The 20250-nt window shown below is 38.6% G+C and overlaps 1 protein-coding gene across 6 annotated transcripts in view; it reads right to left on the bottom strand.

Moving 5' to 3' along the window:
* Positions 1-20250, bottom strand: part of ARL15 (ARF like GTPase 15) — a 184437-nt gene that overhangs the window by 87010 nt on the left and 77177 nt on the right. For 3 of the 6 annotated variants that reach the window (XM_081930009.1, XM_081930008.1, XM_081930012.1), the window contains 3 exons: positions 7210-7354; positions 3779-3838; positions 241-449 (listed from right to left, as the gene is read on the bottom strand). In XM_081930009.1, coding sequence (XP_081786135.1) covers positions 241-449; positions 3779-3838; positions 7210-7354 — 414 coding nt within the window. Of the gene's footprint in view, positions 1-240; positions 450-3778; positions 3839-7209; positions 7355-8120; positions 8211-11839; positions 11897-17162; positions 17350-20250 lie in introns of those variants that run through there. The other 3 variants (XM_081930010.1, XM_081930011.1, XM_081930007.1) reach the window with 3 other exon arrangements.

Here is a 20250-nt window from a genome sequence, read left to right as displayed (position 1 = left end):
GTTAAAAGCATCATTTTCCCCTTAAGCAAGATGCGTTGAAAGGAGAATTCATCAAACGCTTACAGGTCCTGCACATCACACAAAAGGTCCATGTGCAGAGTGTGTGTCTGTGTGCACTCTCTCTCTCTCTCTCTCTCTCTCTCTCTCTCTCTCTCACACACACACACACACACACACACACACACTTCCCATCACAGCAAATGACTAGGAGCATGTAAGACCTTGCTGTGTTAAACATACCTCTTGTACTGAACGAGCTGCTGGCTTGTCCTGATGATTGGCCAATATTAAAAATGGCAAAGTGCATAACTGTGGATGCTGAAGCGCAGAGTGCAGTTCATTTCTAGCAATTTCTAAATCATCTTCTGAAGAGGCACTGTCTAATACAAATATTACTCCTTGGGATCCTTGGTAGTAACGACTCCAGTACTTCCTAATATTGTCAGCTCCTTTAATGATAAGTAAAAACAAAACAAAAACAGAAATGTTGTCAGACCAAAAAGAACAATAAGATTAAGTACTCATTTAAATAATTAACTATTTTGTGCTGTGAACTGCCCTGAGATCTTCAGATAAAGGGTGGTATGCAAATTTAATAATTAATAACTAATTCCATAGCTTGTATATAAAAATAAGCGAAGTCAATCTCTGCTCCTACTCATGTTCATATTTTAACCTTTTACACTCTCAGTAAAGTGTTATCAACTTAATGGGACATATTTTGGTCTTTAAAACATGGCCAATCTTCTCTGTTCCTAATACCAAAATGGCTACTGCTTTCTGGCTTTACTTTTGCCATTTTAATTGTTACCTGGTTTGCGAATTTTTTAAAAGTTGGATAAAAATATGTAAATAATAATAATTCTTTACTTTCACCACAATACCTTCATCTCCTCTGTAGGACACTCATCCTAATACCTCTCTGCTCTATTTAATGGCTTCACTTCCCAATTTACAAATATTATTGGTTTTTTAACGCTTTTAACTCTCTTTTGGAGTGGTCCCTGACTTCCTTACCAGACACTCCACTACTATTCTCTTAATTCCTGCCAGAGGTCTTCACAGATCCAATGCCACCTACCACTTAAGAAATATATTTTTTTCAAATGGCATTTAACCCTTCGTACAGCTTCTTTAAAGGCTACTTATTCTGCAGAGCCCCTTTTTATCCGGACTGCAAGAACTTCAGCTGGTCTAGAGAGAATAGAACTTGCAAATCATCATCATCCAATAGCACTTTATCAACCCTAGGACTAAAAAGGGTAAGTGAATTTGCCTTTTGTTTTTCCATTCATTTTTACTTTCCCCTGAAACATCTCCAGCTGTCTGTTACTCAGATAATGAACTGACAGGACAATTTGTCTGTTCCAAGTCAGAAATTTTGCCCTTATGCAACTGCTAAGCACCATATTGGGCACTAACCCAATGTCCTCATAGAAGGCTGTCAGCGTCCGGCAAAAATAAAAGCAGACTGCAAGCCTTACATAAATGAGAGTTCTGTTTAAATAAAACAGTAACTTTTTCTTCAAAGGATAAAAGAGAAGAATCATGTTTCTCAAGCAATCTTTTTCATCTGCAATTTATGTCAGCATTTAACAGATAGATTAGCAGCTGCCCAATTTAATCCCATGAAGTGAGTCTCCTCAAAATGTAAAATTGAAAATAAAGGTTTTTTTTATTTTCTAGAGCCACACTCAATACATAAAAGAGATCATTAACATGTTGATCAATAGGGTGGTCAGAAACCAACATGCTAGACTTTCATATAGGTAAATATATAGGTTAATATATTTAATATATTAAATAAGTTTAAAATTTTAAAGATTTGCTTTTTGTAATAGCCACAGAACTAAAGTTGCTTTGGAATTGAATACAGCAAACATATTTTGCCAGAGACGTAATATGTCCTGATTTCTATCAATATACAAGATTCTACTCGCCTCTCCCTTCCTATTTAGAGTTTCCTTTCAGATTTCCATTCATAAGCAACTCTTGGGAAAATTACCAGATTTCGAACCAGTATCACATCCAATACTTCAGACACAGTTCATAGAAGATTCTCAGTTCAGGAATAGGCAGATACTACTGGCGAACTAAACAGCTCGTTGTTTTTTTCCCTTTGGTTCCCAATAAGCTTTCTTGAGTTGTTCCATGAGTATATGGATGAAATAAATAAATAAATACTTAGACAGCAGCCTTGGATAGCTTCCTCCTTTATCTGAGGCAACTGGCGGCCATGATTATTATGTTCTACCACCACTGTCAGAGACAATATGCTGGGCCATTGGCCACTTGAGCAATATCGCCAAATGGGAAGAATTTCATCATTAGCTACTTTTAAGAGCAATACTTCCATTAAAGAGGCATCACCATACAGAATTGTTTTCTGTAAAAAAAAAAAAGGATACAGTGGTACCTCGGTTTTCAAGAGTCTCAGAAGCCTAACATTTCGGAACCCAAATGCCAAAAACCCAGAAGTAATTGCTTCCATTTTTGAACGCGCCTTGGAAGTTGAACAGCTTCCGCTGTGTTTTTTTTCTTTTTTCTCCATTGACTTTGCAAACCTTCCTTTCCTTCCTTTGCGCCTCAGTTGTCGAACATTTCGGAAGTCGAACGGTCTTCCGGAATGGATTATATTCAACAACTGAGGTACCAGGGTATGGAGATTTAATAACTGTGGATTAGTATCTTGGCTAGAATCTGCTTAGTAGATGTAAGTAATTGCAGCTGTAACAAATTGCAGTTTTCGTGTGGTAGCACCTACACTTGGGAACTCTCTGTCTATTGGCATCAGGCAGGCATCTTCACTGTACCACTTTTGGAGTGCTTAAAACGTTTTTGTTTAGGTAAGCCTATCCAGACTCATATGTGTTGACATGTTTTAATCTTTTTTACTGTTATTTTAAATTATGTTTAAGTGTTTTTTATTGTTTTTTATTGTTTTTAATTGATCATTTTAATTCTTATAGGTTTTACTACACTCAAGCAGTACATGTGTTTTGTTAAATGAAGTAAAATAACTATCTCTTCAAAGTGTACTTCAATACAGCAGCCTAAACTGATAATACCATTCATATGAATTAGGAGGTTCTCAGGTTTTTTGCTAGTCAGAGATCTGTCTTGGCTAAAGTTTCAAAAATTCTCATTCCTTACACTGGGTGCACACTCTTTCAAGATACCACATTCCCATGGATATTATTTTTAATGCTTTACTAGTCCTACTTCTGAACCAGTGTCAGTGGTGCAATAATCCATCTCTGCACAATACATGACATAAGACAGGAGTAAAAGCCAGATCACTATTGCAGGCCATGTTCAACTAATGAGTCCCACTAGCAGAAGCCAGCAGAAAGTCTTCTGCTAGCACAACATGAATCCCCCCCTCCTCCCCGCTTTGACTAGGAGAACCCTCAGAATAGCATGCTGGGGGCGGAGGGAGAGGGTCGTTCCATCTGGCAAGCTGAAATGCTTGCACTGACAGAACTGCCATAATGCTATGTTGAATTCCTCCCTTTAAGTAGATACATAAATTATGGGAGTTGTGCACTGCAAAGTAGAAATGTAAGCTCTGCACCTCAGCTGCTATTCTGAATTTCCCTTGCTTTCATCCTGCATCATGTCCGCTCTAGATTGTACTCCTTTAAGCTTATGCTTAGCATCTAGCGGTCACAGGTGCTTGTTAAGTATTAAATAAAGTATTATTTATTATCATTAAGAGAGAGAGACCAAGAAATGGAAAACTACCAGTCAGATATTCAGTTGATTAATAGTGTTATACCTCCAAGCTCTTTTACATTCAAGATGGCATTCTGGAATGGCACTGCTTTTATGCTAAAACCTGAAATCAGAACAAAAAAAGTTAGTAATTTTTGCAGTGCAGAGACTATCCAAAGCAGTATGCTTGTTAATAGTAGTAGTACTCCTCTCTGCTTTGAGCCTTCAACCTCTTGTGATCTTTAAGTGCCTGGGCAAGGTTTCAAAAGTTATCTTCTCCCTAATCCCTTCCCTAATCCCAGGCCCTTCCCTTTCCTCCATTCCTCCAAGAATCATTTTGCTGCCAAAAATATGTAGAATTACTTCAAAACATGAATCATAGAAGCAGGATAGTTATATAAAATAAAACAGTGTAACAGTATTTTGCATAATTTTGACAGAATTAGGGGCATATTTTTATTTTTTGGAAAGGAAGCAGAGGAGACACACGCTTCCAAATTCTGTTTTCCATATTCTATTTTAGCTGATTGTAAAGTTTATCCTTATTCCATCCAGATAATAGGTACAACAGCAGTGGATTCAAAAGGCTGATGGAAGATTATCAGTTGCTTTCCAATTCTGTTTATCTCTCTACATTCTTTCAATTCATACCACTCTGTGAAATCAGATTAATCTCTCTGTAATGAGAAATTGTACAAACTGATATCTAAATGCAAAATTCAGAGCCTCCCAAACTCAAAAATAATTTATCATTACATATTTTCAGCGACACCTGGGGCACAACGGTTTTTTTTTAGGATTAGAACCGGATATACATTTCAGTAGACCTGAAGCAGTGAGTGGGTTAAGGGTGTGGCAGAAGACAAAGGATGGAAAGGTGCCAATCTAGAAACAGCTGCTCCAGGCGAGGTAGGAACAGCTCCTTAAACTGGAGCAGCTGGACTTCTCTAAAAAAGGTATCTGCAGGAGGACAATCCAGTAAACACTGCTTCCTCACATTCCTTTAGTCCATTCACCTGCCACCCAGTACCTAGGATCAGGGCCAAATGATCGTCTACAGCGATGCTTTCCCAGTTTCCCTGCACCCCATTAGCTGCAGTGCAGACTACATGTACAGGCCTCTGTAGTAGTCAAGTTTTTCTTTAGGACAAGTTTACTACCCATATGGGAAGAGAGAGCAGTCAGCGATGTGTAGGGGACCTCACTGCTGGCTCTGAGTAACACTAGATGACTCTTGGGGTCCCTTCCAACTCTATGATTCTATGGGATAGATTTGACCCACTCCTGGTGCTTCCATACCTAACCCTCCAGAAATCATTAAAATTAAGCAGCTTTGGTTACTTATTTCAATTGTTTTGAGTGAATCTCTTTAGTTTGCAAATGCACCCAAAGTTGCATCTTCTCCTGGGTAGGAGTATACAAGGCAACATAATCAATTACTTACCAACTGTATTTTTTTTCCTCACTGCCACAGTGCACATTTCACACAGTAAACGGTAAGAATGCAGAGGTTAGACTCAAATCCTGCCTAGGCTATTTTCTTCTTCTCCAAAACATTTATATTGATTTTTCAACATTAATAAAGTAAATCAAAATAAACAAAGACAGAATTTATATGTCAGTACACATAAGCTCCAGTGTTCAAAACTCCCATTGTTTTAGGCACATTTTGCGAAAGGGGATTTCATTAATGCAAGCAGTTTCTGAGCTCTGGGAGCAGTACTGTGCCTAAGATTTCAGATTAAAACTGCCACTGCTGGAACAGCAGTAGACCTTTTTCTGCCTCCTCACTTCCAGCTCTTAGGACTGCATAAGAGACCCTCTTAAGAATATTAGGGGGCAGGCAGGGGAAGTGTGGCTTTGTTTTTTGCAGTTTTCAGAGGAGGACTAGACCATGTGAAAAATTAATATAAGATTTTAGCTGCAGTTTGTTCATTTTCAGCTTTGTATTCTTCTTATAAAAATGTGTGCGTAGACATTCCGTTGTGGCAGCCAGAACCCAGGTTTAAGGTGCCATTCAGCTCCTAGCTTTCATATCTCAGTTTCTAACACTGTCTAAGATGTTCTGATAAGCACAATACTTTTCTGTACTGTACATATGTAGGACACTGAACATATTACACATATTATGTATCCATTTTGCAGCCCCTCCATAGATGAGCAGTGGTTTCATCTTAGTTGTCCATCCCAGTCAATTTCTGCAAATGTGAATAAACAAACCCTACTGTGTGTAAAGTAAGCTCCCTATATTAAATGCTTGGTTAAAATATACAATACTCAGTCTGCAGCCCCTGCATTTGTACTGGATCATATAGACAGAAGGGTGTCATCAACCTTCTTCAGTGATAAGCATTCTTAAAGCACAATATGAAAACATACCAAAATTCCTACAGCAGCTACTAATTAACTGAAGGGCTTCTTTAGTATGAAATCTGTCTTGGGGTCAAACTACACATGATGTTGGAGCTCCATGTCTTTCTTTCGTTCTGAAAAACCAGCAGTGTCTTGTGCATGGCTGGATCAGGACCACAGCAGAGCTAAGTCCAAGTAACCCCCCCAAGAAACTATATACTCCAGAAGGGAAATTAAAAGGCTTAAAAGCTTAAAGTTCTCAGGTTTCCCCCTTCACAGCTTATCACAACCTGGAATGGAGAGGATTTAATTGGGACCAAAGAAGAGAGATAAAGGATTTGAGCTTCTCCTCTTGTACTATTGCCCCAAAACAAACAGCTGTTTTCACATTTAAAACACCTAATGAACCCCATCAACGAAAGCCCTGCACAAAGATTTTTGCTTGTGAAATGGGGCTTTCCTCCCATCTCCACCTGTACACCTCCAGCGAACCTTGAAATCAGCTTTCAAGAAAGAATCCCCAGAACAGTGCAAGGGGGGAGGCGAACAGGGATTGAGTCACTTGGCAAGCTGATATGCTTGTGCAGATGAAACATTTGTAATAGCATGATGTTGAATTCCACATGATGTGTAGTTTGGCCATCCATATTTTAGGTTTAATGCAAAGAAATAGAGATGTTTCACCGAAGAGCAAGTTCAAATATAATAGGGAGATAATATCCTTGAGTTGTTATTTAAGGGGCATGCTGAGAAATGCAAAATAAGCAGCATAGGAAGCCAAATGCTGGACTCCCAGCACAGCCAATAATTTGGGATAACGGCAGTTGTAGTCTAACAAGATCTGGCCTCCTGGTATACAGTAAATATGCCCTGCCTATATATTTGATCACTACAGCTTCACATCCGAAATATTATTTATTAAAGGACACAACAAGCTGCAGCTAAATGGATAGACACTAAATACTCAAATGGGCAACTTTCATATTATTTGCACAGAATTACAATTCAGATATTTACCCAAATGGAAGATGTTAAGCATTCTTTAAACACACACTTTAATTTGGTTTGAAATAAGCCAAATAGTTTTGCCACAATTTTGAAAGATATATCTAGTTTAAGAAGTTACATAAAGCATTAGTTTACCTGTTGTCGATACTATATTATCTCTGTTTTCACTGCAGAGCTGAGACAGTAGACTAGTCTTGCCAGAGCCAGTGAGACCTATGCAAACCAAGTCATACTCTGGTCGTGGTGGTGGAGGCCCTTTGCAGCAAAGTGCTCGAAAACACTGTTGAGGAAAGCATAAAGAAGAGGATTTCATATTTAATATCACACAATTTTAATATTAATATTTAAAAAAAAAATGTCCAAGAATGAAGACAAACAGAATTTTGGTAAAAGTCAATGGGATTACTATGTTGAATCAAGATTACTACAGATGAATTGGGCCTAAAGCACACCCTGTTTTTGCCATATCATTGCATTCAAAGAATTGTTCCAGGTACATTTCAGTATGTTTCTCAAAAGGGTTTTAGCAACTACATTTCACTACACACATAAGACTGCATTCTTAAATATGTCACTCTCTTTAAAGAGGACTCGGATTATTGCTTGTTGCCCAGCCAACATATTTCTTCTTAGACTAGGAAAACAAGTAATCCATTTACTTAATCAATATCACATAACTAGCTAATCATAAAATGCACTACTCCATTTGATAAATTATACTGTATGTCCTTTCACAGAGCCAACAACTTAATGAAGGAAACCCTTCCTGCCTCTTCTGAATTCCTTCCTCAAGTATGCCAAATCACACAACAGGCTTGAATGACCTAGTTCCCTCCTATTTTAATCTTTTGTTATGGTTGTCTCAAGTGAGAATAACTATCAACCATCTTCATATTTCCCATTTATACAGAAATTAAAGGCAAGATGCTAAATTCAAGACACTAAACCTCAGATATACGTTACATCATTCAAAGAAACAATGAAAGCATAAAAGTTGCTGTAAAGATACAATCGCCAGTTGATATATTAAAAAGCAGAGACATCACCTTGCCAACAAATGTCCGTGTAGTTAAAGCTATGGTTTCCCCAGTAGTGATGTATGGAAGTGAGAGCTGGACCATAAAGAAGGCTGATCGCCGAAGAATTGATGCTTTTGAATTATAGTGCTGGAGGAGACTCCTGAGAGTCCCATGGACTGCAAGAAGATCAAACCTATCCATTCTTGAGGAAATCAGCCCTGAGTGCTCACTGGAAGGACATATTCTGAAGCTGAGGCTCCAATACTTTGGCCATCTCATGAGAAGAGAAGACTCCCTGGAAAAGACCCTGATGTTGGGAAAGATTGAGGGCACAAGGAGAAGGGGACGACAAGGACAAGATGGTTGGACAGTGTTCTCAAAGCTACTAACATGAGTTTGACCAAACTGTGGGAGGCAGTGAAAGACAGGAAGTGCCTGGCGTGCTCTGGTCCATGGGGTCACGAAGAGTCGGACACAACTAAACGACTAAACAACAACAACAACTGTGTTAAAACTTAAGGGGACTATTTGAAGGTTCATTCCATACTATCACCAGGTCCTAGAGGCAAATCTTTGCTTAAGTTACATTTATGCATTTAACAACAACTGTGTTGAAACTTAAGGGGACTATTTGAAGGTTCATTCCATACTATCACCAGGTCCTAGAGGCAAATCTTTGCTTAAGTTACATTTATGCATAATTTTGTACCTACAGCTAAATCAGTGATATTAAATATTGTGAGACGAAGTTCAGAGCCCTAACTTTGCTGGTAGCAAGAATAGAACAAGAACACCAATGCAAGAGCGAAGACTCTCCCACAGCAGAACAGTAATATAGAAAAATATGATCCCTTACTCTAATGGCCACATTAACAAAACAAATTTGTGCCTATAATGGGCAAGGTGACTCAGACTCATTTATAGATGACTGGCATTCTATTCATTTCTGATAATCAGCCATTGGTTAAAAGTTTCCTGAGATGATAGATGATAGATAGATAGATAGATAGATAGATAGATAGATAGATGTGGTCAGATATATTTATGGCATGGTTGTTGTTTTTTAATATAATTCAGCACCATTCCAGTTGATGTACTGATGTGGTATTCTCCCTACCAGGCTTCAGTTGTTTCAGTATATAGTTTTATTTCTTTAAAAATTATATCATTTCCCACTTTTCAATAAAAAAACTATTTTTAAAAAAAGATTACTATATTAATAGCAATGTACTTGTGTGTATTATTCCTTTGCAATATCTTAAAAGTCATTGGTCATCTGAAAAACAAAACCTCATTTTTCCTATGGGACTTATTATTTTGCCTTCTAAGACTACGTCAATTTTTTTTAATAGATTTCAAAAGGCAAATAAATTCTCAACACATCAGGAGCCAAAGGTGGTAAGAATACCTCAAGAACCTGCTGCTGGAGTTTATAGTGCTTTAGAGAAAAGATTCTGAACATTAAACATGCAGTTATATAAAGGTTGTACCTTCATACTTAACAGATCTGCACCTGTGTTTATACAACACAGTATTTCTTAGCTTAATCACTACAGCTGATTTGTTATTGTAGTTAGAACCAGACAGTAAATATAGCTACGGGACAATAAACTGCATTTTTTTTAAACGCCTCAACTTGTTACCTAGATTCATTATATAGAGAGGGCCTTGCCATTAGAACAGAGCTTCATATAACCTGTCAGCTGGTGAACAAAGCTGAAGATTACTTCCCACGTTACAGATCATGGGTTGAATCCAACTAAGTTCAGCTCAGAGTCAATCGACTGAAATTAACATAAGTAGAAGAGGGCTATTGCGGACCTCCCATAAGCATCTAGTTCGCTACTTACTAAACAGAATGCTAGATTAGATGGGTTCTTGGCCTGGTCCAGCAAGGCTCTTTCTATGGTTCTCCTTTCTTTATATTAATAATTAGTCTGTACAATGAAACATTTATTATTTATTTTTACATTTCATCCCCCAAAACATTTATTAAAAGAGTGTGTGATAGGTAGCGTACAGTGGGCTCAAGCCCATGCTGCAAGGTATGTGGCAGGATTATACTTATCATCATTATATTAAATGGCATCTCACTTTTCCGTGTAAGAAAATGGGAGGAGATGGCCCAAAGGTATTGAGGTCTTTTGGGGGAGAATTGACCAGTTGTTGAGCTTTTTTGGGGGGGTTGTTAAGCAATTATTGGTGGGGAACGACGAAGATCACTCACCCAACTGGCAAACGCTAACAAGCCAAACTGCAGAGGCGGCTGCCAATCCAAAGCAGCCCTTTACGCATCCACAAATAACACACACAATTGACAAAGCACCAGCCAATCCAAAACAGCCCTTGCAGCAGACACCATTCACCCACCCAACTGCTAGATCCTACTCACGGATGCAACCAATCGCTCGTCCCCCCTCTGCACTACCCACGTATAAGATGACCCCCCATTTTTTACTTTATTTTGGAGTAAAAAAACCCTCGCCTAATACATGGAAAAGTACGGTATGTGGCTTTGCAAAAGGTTTGGGTGATTAAGCCCCTATACTTCAGCACTTGCTTTAGCAAAGTACATGTTAACATGCAATATTCCCAAGTACCAAACAAAATCTGCACTGTTGTATGATACACAAAATGTTACACATTTTAGCAAATTTTATTCCCATTCTTCCTATATGTAGCCAGAGGAAGCTTGCCGTGGATGATTTATATTATTGTAAGGCAGAGGCTTTGATTTAGCTAAGGATCTGAGTCAGCTGGATCACTTTGGGATTCAAACATCATTTCAGTACAAAATGAAGTGAGCAAAAGAATGTGAAAGACAATAGGGAAGGGTGTAGGAAAAAACTGCCTAATATAGAACATAGAGAAGACAGTTCCTACCTAGAGTTCTGTCTCCATCTATTATTATTTTGTTGCTCAATGTTTTCATATTTCTACAATCTAATAGGCTCTCTCTGAACCATCTTATTCCAAGTGTTTGCCTCCGCACAAGCCAATCGTAGAGAAGGAAGGTTAGGATTTCAAATTAACAGATGAAGAAGGGTCCACTAGATTTGTAAGTGGATGCTGTGCTTCATCCTTTGATAGCTCATTAAATCAGGAATGTCATTCCTAGAGCTGGATGTGGTCTGTTCCCACATTCCCTACCTGTTATAGAAAATGGTTTCAGTAAGTAGGTACATGGGCTGGGCTGGTTGATGCCTCTTTTTTTCTGAAGTATTAAGAAATTGGGCAATGAATCCTGGGAAAGTTGCACAAACCATTAAATGCTACCTCATCCCACACAAACTACAATACTCCCTAAATCCCAGATTACCAATTACAGATTCTCAAAAGCTCTTGTAATGAAAACTCAGGAGAAGATAGAAGCGAGCAAAACTAGCAACATTAGAGACAACATTACTTAGACTGAAGAGAGAGAAAACAAACCACTGATGGAAAAACACAAGAAACCAATGAGGAATATAAATATGGAGAAGCTGAGGAAACAGCTCCCCTTGTCATTTCCTGTTAAAATGAAAGATGGGCGCAGATTATTCAACAATAGCCTGGAGCACAAAGCTGTGCTAAAAGCCATCCTTTTACAGATCTTCAAGTAAGCTAGAAAAGCTTCTTCAATATAATTCATGAATAAAGTATGCTACAAGCTTGGCTAACTGAGCCCTGTTTTGTGAGTACCATAGATGTATTGATAAATATTCTACAACTGCCAACTACAAACAAGCATTAATTTGAACACTCACTCTTCCATTGTCTCCCGAGACAGAAGCATGCCAACCAACCATAGGACCATAGAACCAAGCATTTGAATAACATTTAAAGGGCTACTAATTGTATTTTAAAACTAATTTAGACACCTCTGCCATCCCACCTTGTTTGTAAAAGGATCAGTTATACACCAAGCCTGTGAAATTCCATTTCACTCAAACCCTTTCTTGTGAGCACAGCCAACACAGGAGCCAAGCACCAATTTCATACTCACACAAACATTTCATGTAGCCACTATCATGTGAGAATCAGCCTAAGAAATGGTGGCATTCTTTCAGTATGGATTAAGGAAGAGCCTGAGTGTCAATGCTATTTAATTCCTTAATCTACCCCAACAATGTTTGTCCTGTAATCACCAAACACCTGCCGGGGCACCTCAATTGCCAAGAACTGGTATCAGTTTAGAAAAAGGGGATATTTGCTACATTATTTAAGGTATAGTCCCCTGCAAGATTGTTATTAATCTAGAAGAAAAAAATTATTAATTTAGAAGAAGAGGAGGCGGCGTTTGGATTTGATATCCCACTTTATCACTACCCTAAGGAGTCTCAAAGTAGCTCACAATCTCCTTTCCCTTCCTCCCCCACAACAAACACTCTGTGAGGTGAGTGAGGCTGAGAGACTTCAGAGAAGTGTGACTGGCCCAAGGTCACCCAACAGCTGCATGTGGAGGAGTGGGGAAGCGAACTCAGTTCACCAGATTACGAGTCCACCGCTCTTAACCACTACACCACACTACTGACTTATTAAATGTATTAATCTAGAATTAAATGTATCAATCTAGAAGACAAAGAGAGGATGTGAATGAGAGGCATCTCACTGAGACAGGAGAGGGCAAGAAGTGGGGTTCTTCCTTTCACCCCCAGGTGCTTTGCCACAGTACTTCTCAAACATAACTAGTTGCCTATCAGGATACTGTTTTCTGGAATAATGATAATATTTCATCATTTGCAGGGACAGCACAAGAGTCTGCACCACCTAAGGCAAGGGACGCCAGTGCCACAGGCACACCCTCCCTCTTTTTCCCTTTGCAGCTGCGAAGAGCTTGAGAACTGCAGATACTCCAGTACAATGCACATGTCTAAAACACATGTGAACAGACAATGAGGAAGGATTAGGTCTCTGTTTGCATGTCTTGAAGGGGAAAGTAGCAGTTATTATTACTATTACTATTGTTGTTGTTAATATATGTGCCCTTCATAAATGGTAGAGCACATACATTTTTGTATTTTGTTATTGACACCCATGTCAGGAGACATAATTAAGACCCAGTCTCCAATGAGGATATGGCAAAGAAAAAAGCAAGTGTAAAAGAAGGCCATAGAGAAAAGATTTCTAAAATGAATTAGAATAAGACCAGAACCTCTTATTAGTTCTACCAAGTGTCTGTAAATACAACTCTGAAATGATTGCAGAGATGACACTGCATTGACTAGTTGGCGAGATCTAGTTTCAAGATTCTTCAGTTGTATTTGTCTCTAACACATGCAAAATGTCTATTGACTGCTACATGTTGACTGCTCAGTACATAAACTATACATCTTTTCATTTGTGCCAGTTTTATAGGCACAACTTCCACAGATATGAGACATATATTTGGGGGGGAGCCTAAAACTGGGATAAGTTGACTTTTTCAAAGTAGGTAGAGAAACACACAAATCTTTCTGCAGGAACACGGAACCCTGAAAATACCATGCCAACTCTGAATGTGTGATGTGAACTCAGTTCTAATCCAATTCATCAATCTGTACAGCATAATGCTGTATTTTCGTCCTGTAAATTTTGAGTCACAAGTGATATTCCTAAAGCCAAACAAGAGAGAGATTCCACACGACATTAACAGTTTTTAAAGACTACAAATAAACTATATCCAGGTTGGTGATGAGTTATCTTTTGACTTTTCCATCGTATATTATATGCTGCTATTCCAAAGTTTTTATTGCACAAGAATTGGAAGGAAATGGCTTTTTTCTTAAATGTACGTGGCAAACTCTAGCCAATAATATATACAACCAGGTTTGATGTAAAGCTAGAAATGTCTAATGCATGAAGCTACCTGAATAATAGGTTGGTTTAAAGATATTTCTTTAGGATATAAATTAAGGAGTTTCAACAGTAGCCCTAAACCCAAGTCTAAATCTGTTCTTCAAACAGTGATGTATCCTGTACATCACGGTACATCACCTTCAAACAGTGATGTACCGTGATGTACAGGATCCTGGGGCACAGGTTTAGGGTCCCAGTCTACAAAATGAGCAGGAGGGCTCCCAAACACAGCAGTGAAGTGATACACATCCCCATTTAAAGGGTGGGCAGCATATCACCAGGAAGTGCACAATCTAAAATTGCTTAACTGCACCAGTGTCTTCCAACAAGAATTTTGCAGGTGGAATAAAGGTTACCTGTGCCTGTAATATTCCTCTCCTTAATTAGGAAAGAGCTGAAATTTCAGAAGACTGTTTCACAACTATTGTCCACAATAGGGCAGATTGTTAATAATAAAAAAACCCTTATGAGAAACTGAGCCAGACAATGTTGTTACAAAGCATGTGTATCCTAGCACTTCCTTCTTTGAGGAGACCCCAGTTTTCCGCTCTATTACAGCCACTATCCACTTCAGTGACTAGCCCTTTCTGTTGTCTTGGTCTTTAGAAAAACACACAATATTTTTACAGTCTTGAGCCTGGGGTTTTTTATATTTGCTTATTCACACACAGTGCTGCGCATTAAGATTACTATTGTATGTTGACTGCAGAAAAACAACAATTTGCCAAAGGCATGGGCTTTAGAAAACAGATCACGGTGCCCTCTGCAATAGAGCAAGAGCTCCAATACGTCTAGGACAAGTAAATGAAAGGAACAGGACGTTGTCGTTTTCTAAAGGGCACTGTTCTTTCGTTTGTTATCTAAAAGCCAGACAAGTACCACATCATATGCGGCTAAAGAAGACTAGACATCTTGTTCAATGCAGGACTATAAAAATACAAAGAAACAGATGCACAAAGTTTATTCTACCCTTTTTATTTTTATTTAGCTTTATATTATTGGTTTGGGGGTGCTAATGAGCAAAATAGATATTATGCCCTGCCAAATTAAATTATAGGCAGTCATAAAACCAATGTTTTACTTAACCTGACATGTCCAGATTAGGGTGAAGAGACATCCTGATGATAGTTTAAAACTATTAAAATGCAAGAATGAGGCTTCAGTGCTGCGAATTCGGTATGCAATGTACTATTATATTTGCAAGCAGAGTTTAGATAAGCCGTTGGTCAGTTCATTTTAAATAAACAGCCTCCCAAAAGCTTTCATTTGAAGTTGTACAACTTCCTTGTACAGACCAAGGCTATTTATTTATTTACTCACTGCACTTTATATCCCATCCTTCAGTCTGAAGACTTCCAGGACAATTTGCAAATATTTAAGAACAAAACAATACAATCAGTTAAAAGCAGCAGCACAAAAATGGAATCTCACCAGACCAAAGGAGTAAAAAACAAAAATTAAAAAGCAAAACTATTTAAAAGGCCTGAGAGAATTATTTTTAAAAGTATTCACCTGGTTTCAAAATGCCATTTCCTAGGGACAGCATTCCAAATTTGGAATACCAAAACAAAGCCTCGTTTTCCCATCTCTAATTGTGTACCCCTCCAAAAGCAGGGAGGTGCACCCAAAGCATGGCCTCTGAAGATCATGATATTCAGAAAATTTTATTTATTTATTTATTCATTCATTCATTCATTCAGGGTTGCTGCACACATTTTGCAACAACTCACTCTGGTTTGACACCAAGTGTACAATACCAGCTTTCTGATGAGGATATCTGTATATGTGTTTTTTCATGTCTAGATGCTACCTTTTTACCTACCTCTTGCTTATACTTGTGCTTCAGACCTATGAATAGTGCCAGAAGCAGGGTCCAAAATATTACAATAATCAGAAGCAGGTGCAAAACAAGGAAATGGTTTTTAGGAGATGATTGAAAGAAAGGCAATAAATTAAAGTCATTTTAAGAATGTTCTTCAAGTACCTTTTTCACTCCAGCCTTTTTGTGTTATCTGTTCTGTTTACAAGAACATAGTGGGTACCAGCAACGGAAAAGTCAGAGAAGCCTAAATTTCCCTGAAATCAATGGACCATAAGCACTCAACTTACAGATATAAACAGATGTAAAGGTAAAGAGACCCCTGACCATTAGGTCCAGTCGTGGCCGACTCTGGGGTTGCGGTGCTCATCTCACTTTATTGGCCAAGGGGGCCAGCGTACACTTTATGTGGCCAGCATGACTAAGCCGCTTCTGGTGAACCAGAGCAGCGCACGGAAACATCGTTTACCTTCCCGCCGGAGCGGTACCTATTTATCTACTTGCACTTTGATGTGCTTTCGAACTGTTAGGTTGGCAGGAGCAGGGACCGAACAACGGGAGCTCACACTGTCGCAGGGATTCGAACTGCCGACCTTCTGATCGGCAAGTCCTAGGCTCTGTGGTTTAACCCACAGCGCCACATCTTTAACTAGCTCTGGACTTCATGCAATCTCTTGTAAGGCTTAACACCATGATGTTTCCAATCTCCTAATTACTATAGTAATACTATTTCCAATTGTGTTGAAAGGGCAAGGCAACTGCCATTCTGCTAACTGTATTTTATTAGTAGTTCTTGTTTCTACTTCTGCAAGTCGTTTTTTTCCTACAAAGAACACAGCACATTATCAACCCATTTCTTGGTTCAAACCCGTTTCCTTAACTTTATCTATTCTTTAACATGGAACCATAACTGAAGTTGTCAATTATGGTTTCTCAATTTTGAAATCTTAAAAGTTCAGTTCTCCCCATTTTCTCATCAGCTTTCTTTTTTAAAAAAGCCATTTGTGCACATTTTTGAAAGCAAGCAGGCCTCCAAATTTGTTCTCCTTTCTCCTCCTTACCGTAAAGTCAAATTGAACCAATCTCATGCTCAGTGACCGCATAGTTGTTTATTATTGTAACAAACGGAAAATAAATTATGGAAGTAGTGTAGCATTTCAGGTGTACTACCTGAATCCTTTTACACAATTTGTATTACTGCTTGTATTACCCAGCCTTCCTTTTTCCACCGACTCTTTGTAGCTCCTGGTGGTCTCCAGCACTCCTTATCCTCACTGTTTTGTTCTATATGGTACTGCAACTGAACAGTGCAAAAAACATGACTACCACATGGAAACATGGTGGTGTCCATATCTGCTTGCAGGTTCTGGAGAACTATTTATTTAGCTTGTTTTGCCACTGGCTGCACAAGAAACATGAGAGATCTCATTGACCAGGTTTGGTGTACTAGAATCCACTGTAGGAAGCAGGTTCATAAGGCAAGTGAAACCTTGTTGCCAGTGACAAAATCTGAGTTTCCACGCTTTTCTTCTCTCTCCACAAGGTATAGATTGGGAGTATGTTTCATCAGCATCTGAATACTGTGTCCTGGGATCAGAAGTCACATTTAAAATGTATCCACTACATGGGAGAATAGGGGGAAACGCCTTTGTTACCTTTCACTTAATTTCATAAACCCCGAACACCATGTATAAACCAATACTTTTCTGTATAAACTATACTTTTCTGTTTCATATTGCTACGTGGGAGAAAAATACAAAAAATAATCCCACTGTTTTACACTGCAGTGACTGGAGAAACTAGGAAAAGATACTTTCAAAATTGTAGTCTCCATTAAAAAAAAAGCTAAATGTGCTTTAAAAAGTGAGAAGAGTGATACATCCACCATCTACTATTACATATTTGGATTAAAACAACAGCCAGTCCCTTTCTTTGTCACCTGGAAAAATAAAAGTAGCCTGCAGTGTTGGTGTGAACAGAATTCTCAAACAGTCATACAAGCCATTAAAAAACACACACACACTTATCTACTCCTGATTTTCTAGCAGGAAGGAATGATAGTCCCAGAGAGTTTTGTTTCCATTTAAATCTCTCTCCCCACACACATCAACCTCTCCCCCCCCCCCCGCCCAAAGGCTCCCTACTCTCCAATTTATCTTTTGCTCTGGTCAACAGCTAATGGTTCTTGCCTTGCATAGTAGCTATGACCCCTACATTTGAGGTGGTATGATCAAAGGCACTCTGGCCAGACTTGGAAAAACATTTCCACTGAGAATGGACATAGTGCCTGTCAAAAGGTTATTCCCACTGTGTACAGGGAGCAGCTCATGTTACTTCAGTGTAACATGAAAGTTCAAACTCTAGCCGCAGTAATCCACATACATGTTTTTCTTTCTAAAAGCAGCATATGGGACACACTGACTAAAAGAACACACATCCGTCTTATCTGAAAGGGGAAATAAAAGGTTTCCTCAGTCCATCCAGCTGCAAGTCACTGATTTTTAATAATTTCTAAAACACGAACCATCCATCTGAAAGTGGTTCCTATTGAATCCGAGTTTGGGAAGGGGTGGGGGCTCTGTAAATAAATTAGGCTCCCTATATCTTGTAGAAAACAAAATAACTTGGCGGCGTAAATCTTAATGTCAGTGACAGGAAGGCTTTGGTGAACCATTACCATAAATCTGACAAACGCTAATTTGATGGGTGGCTGTATCTGTCTGCTACAAAGCCAGTCTAGACAGTCTATTGAGAAATCCTAAAACACAACTGTTTGTTCCCCGTAACACCATCTGGATATGGCAATAAGAGCCGACCCAGTGCCATTCACACATGGATCAAAGCGCATGCTAATGCCATCATGAAGTCATACACATAAAAAATTCAATCTGAGAACTCTAAGCAATTTTGCTAAGTCCTCAGCAGAGAAACCTCAGACTTCGCTCAGACTCAAGCTAAGTGCATGAAGAGGGAAAGGCGGGGGTGGAAAAGAGAGAGAGAGAGAACAGAATATTTAATGAGCTTGGCCTTCTAAAGGAATGTTAGGCCACCCATTGTATTGGAAAAGGCTCATGTCACACTTCAGTCATGGCACCCATCAGGGAGCCGCCTTTACAAAACTGATCCGAGGCCTTTCGTAATTACCTGTTTCAGACCAAGCACACAGAAAGAGAAGAAGGGTCTCCTAGGTGTAACTCTTCTGTTTATTACAATAAGCTGTTAGATTGCTCTGTATTACAACAATATTCCAAACTTCTCTCATTAAAAAGTGTACTGTGGCATTAGATCAAAGCATCAAGGGCCCCCTATTGAACTTGTTTAAGTATTACAAATGTAAAGAGCAAGTCTGGCTGCAGAGGCAATTTCTTTCCCACCCCCTACCCCAAAATAAAATAAAATCTTCCCTCCAACTTGAATGGTGTGTCTGTATTACTGCAAGACATATTCGGACCATACTTTCCGGAAGACCCTTGCCCTGACTATTTCAGTTCATCAACAAGATTCTAACAGGTAATTTCTAGGATGAGATGGCCTTTCCTCCAGACGGTTGTTCCCCACTATGCTGATTTTACATATTTAATCTCAGAGAAGAGTTTCAAGAGGAACAGACAAATTATGCTTGTTCAGTGAAGACACACATAGTTCAAGGATGTGAGATAAAAAGCTTCTTTGGGAGCTAGCAAATGATGTGCAAGTGTGGCAGTAATACTGTTCAAATGCTGTGGGGAAGATCTAATGAACAATGTAGAATTTTCCTTTTTTTAAAAAAAAAAAGCAGCATATTGTGGTAGGCTAGAGGAATTTGGCATTGTTTTCTGTGCATTTCTGAATCTCTTACATATCACATACAGCTTTTGAAATTTCTCCTGGTTTGCCATGTGGCAAAGGCCTCAAGATCCACTGGATTCAACAAACAAATTCTAAATTCTTTGGATTCTGGCCTGAGCCACCAGTATTGTCAATACCAATTTCAACTTCAAACATAAAGCAAAGTATATTGCAATTTAATACAGCAAAGAAAGCATGTGGCCAGAATTATCATAATTTGTCACTACAGGAGTGTAGTTCAGTTTGCAGTAGACCTTAGTCCCAAAACTCATGAGTACCATTTAACATGTACAGTGCATCATACAAGGGTAGTTACACTGGTTATTTATTAAAGTAAAGGGATGAATATGGTGTTTTATGCCAGAAATGTCTCAATTGAATTGTTTCATTCTATATGTTGTATCAAACTTGTGTTAAGGTTAATATTTAGCTATTACTTTCATGATACTATGCAGAAGTAAGATTTCATTACTGTAATATTCCACACAGTGAATCAGTCCAAGAAGCTTTTAAAATGTCTTGACTATTCTAAATCAACAGTAAAATATCCTCCCCTATATACAGTTATTTCTAAACCTGGGGTTTCCAAACTGTGATCCATGAACCACCAGTGAGATATAAGCTTAATTTAGGTGGTCCACTGTGTGTTTATAAAAAATACAATTAAAAACTATGCAGCATTAGCACAGTACA

The sequence above is a fragment of the Podarcis melisellensis genome, assembly GCF_964234715.1.
Source record: "Podarcis melisellensis genome assembly, chromosome: 11".
Lineage (NCBI taxonomy): Eukaryota > Metazoa > Chordata > Lepidosauria > Squamata > Lacertidae > Podarcis > Podarcis melisellensis.
This window is presented reverse-complemented; position numbering and strand designations above follow the sequence as displayed.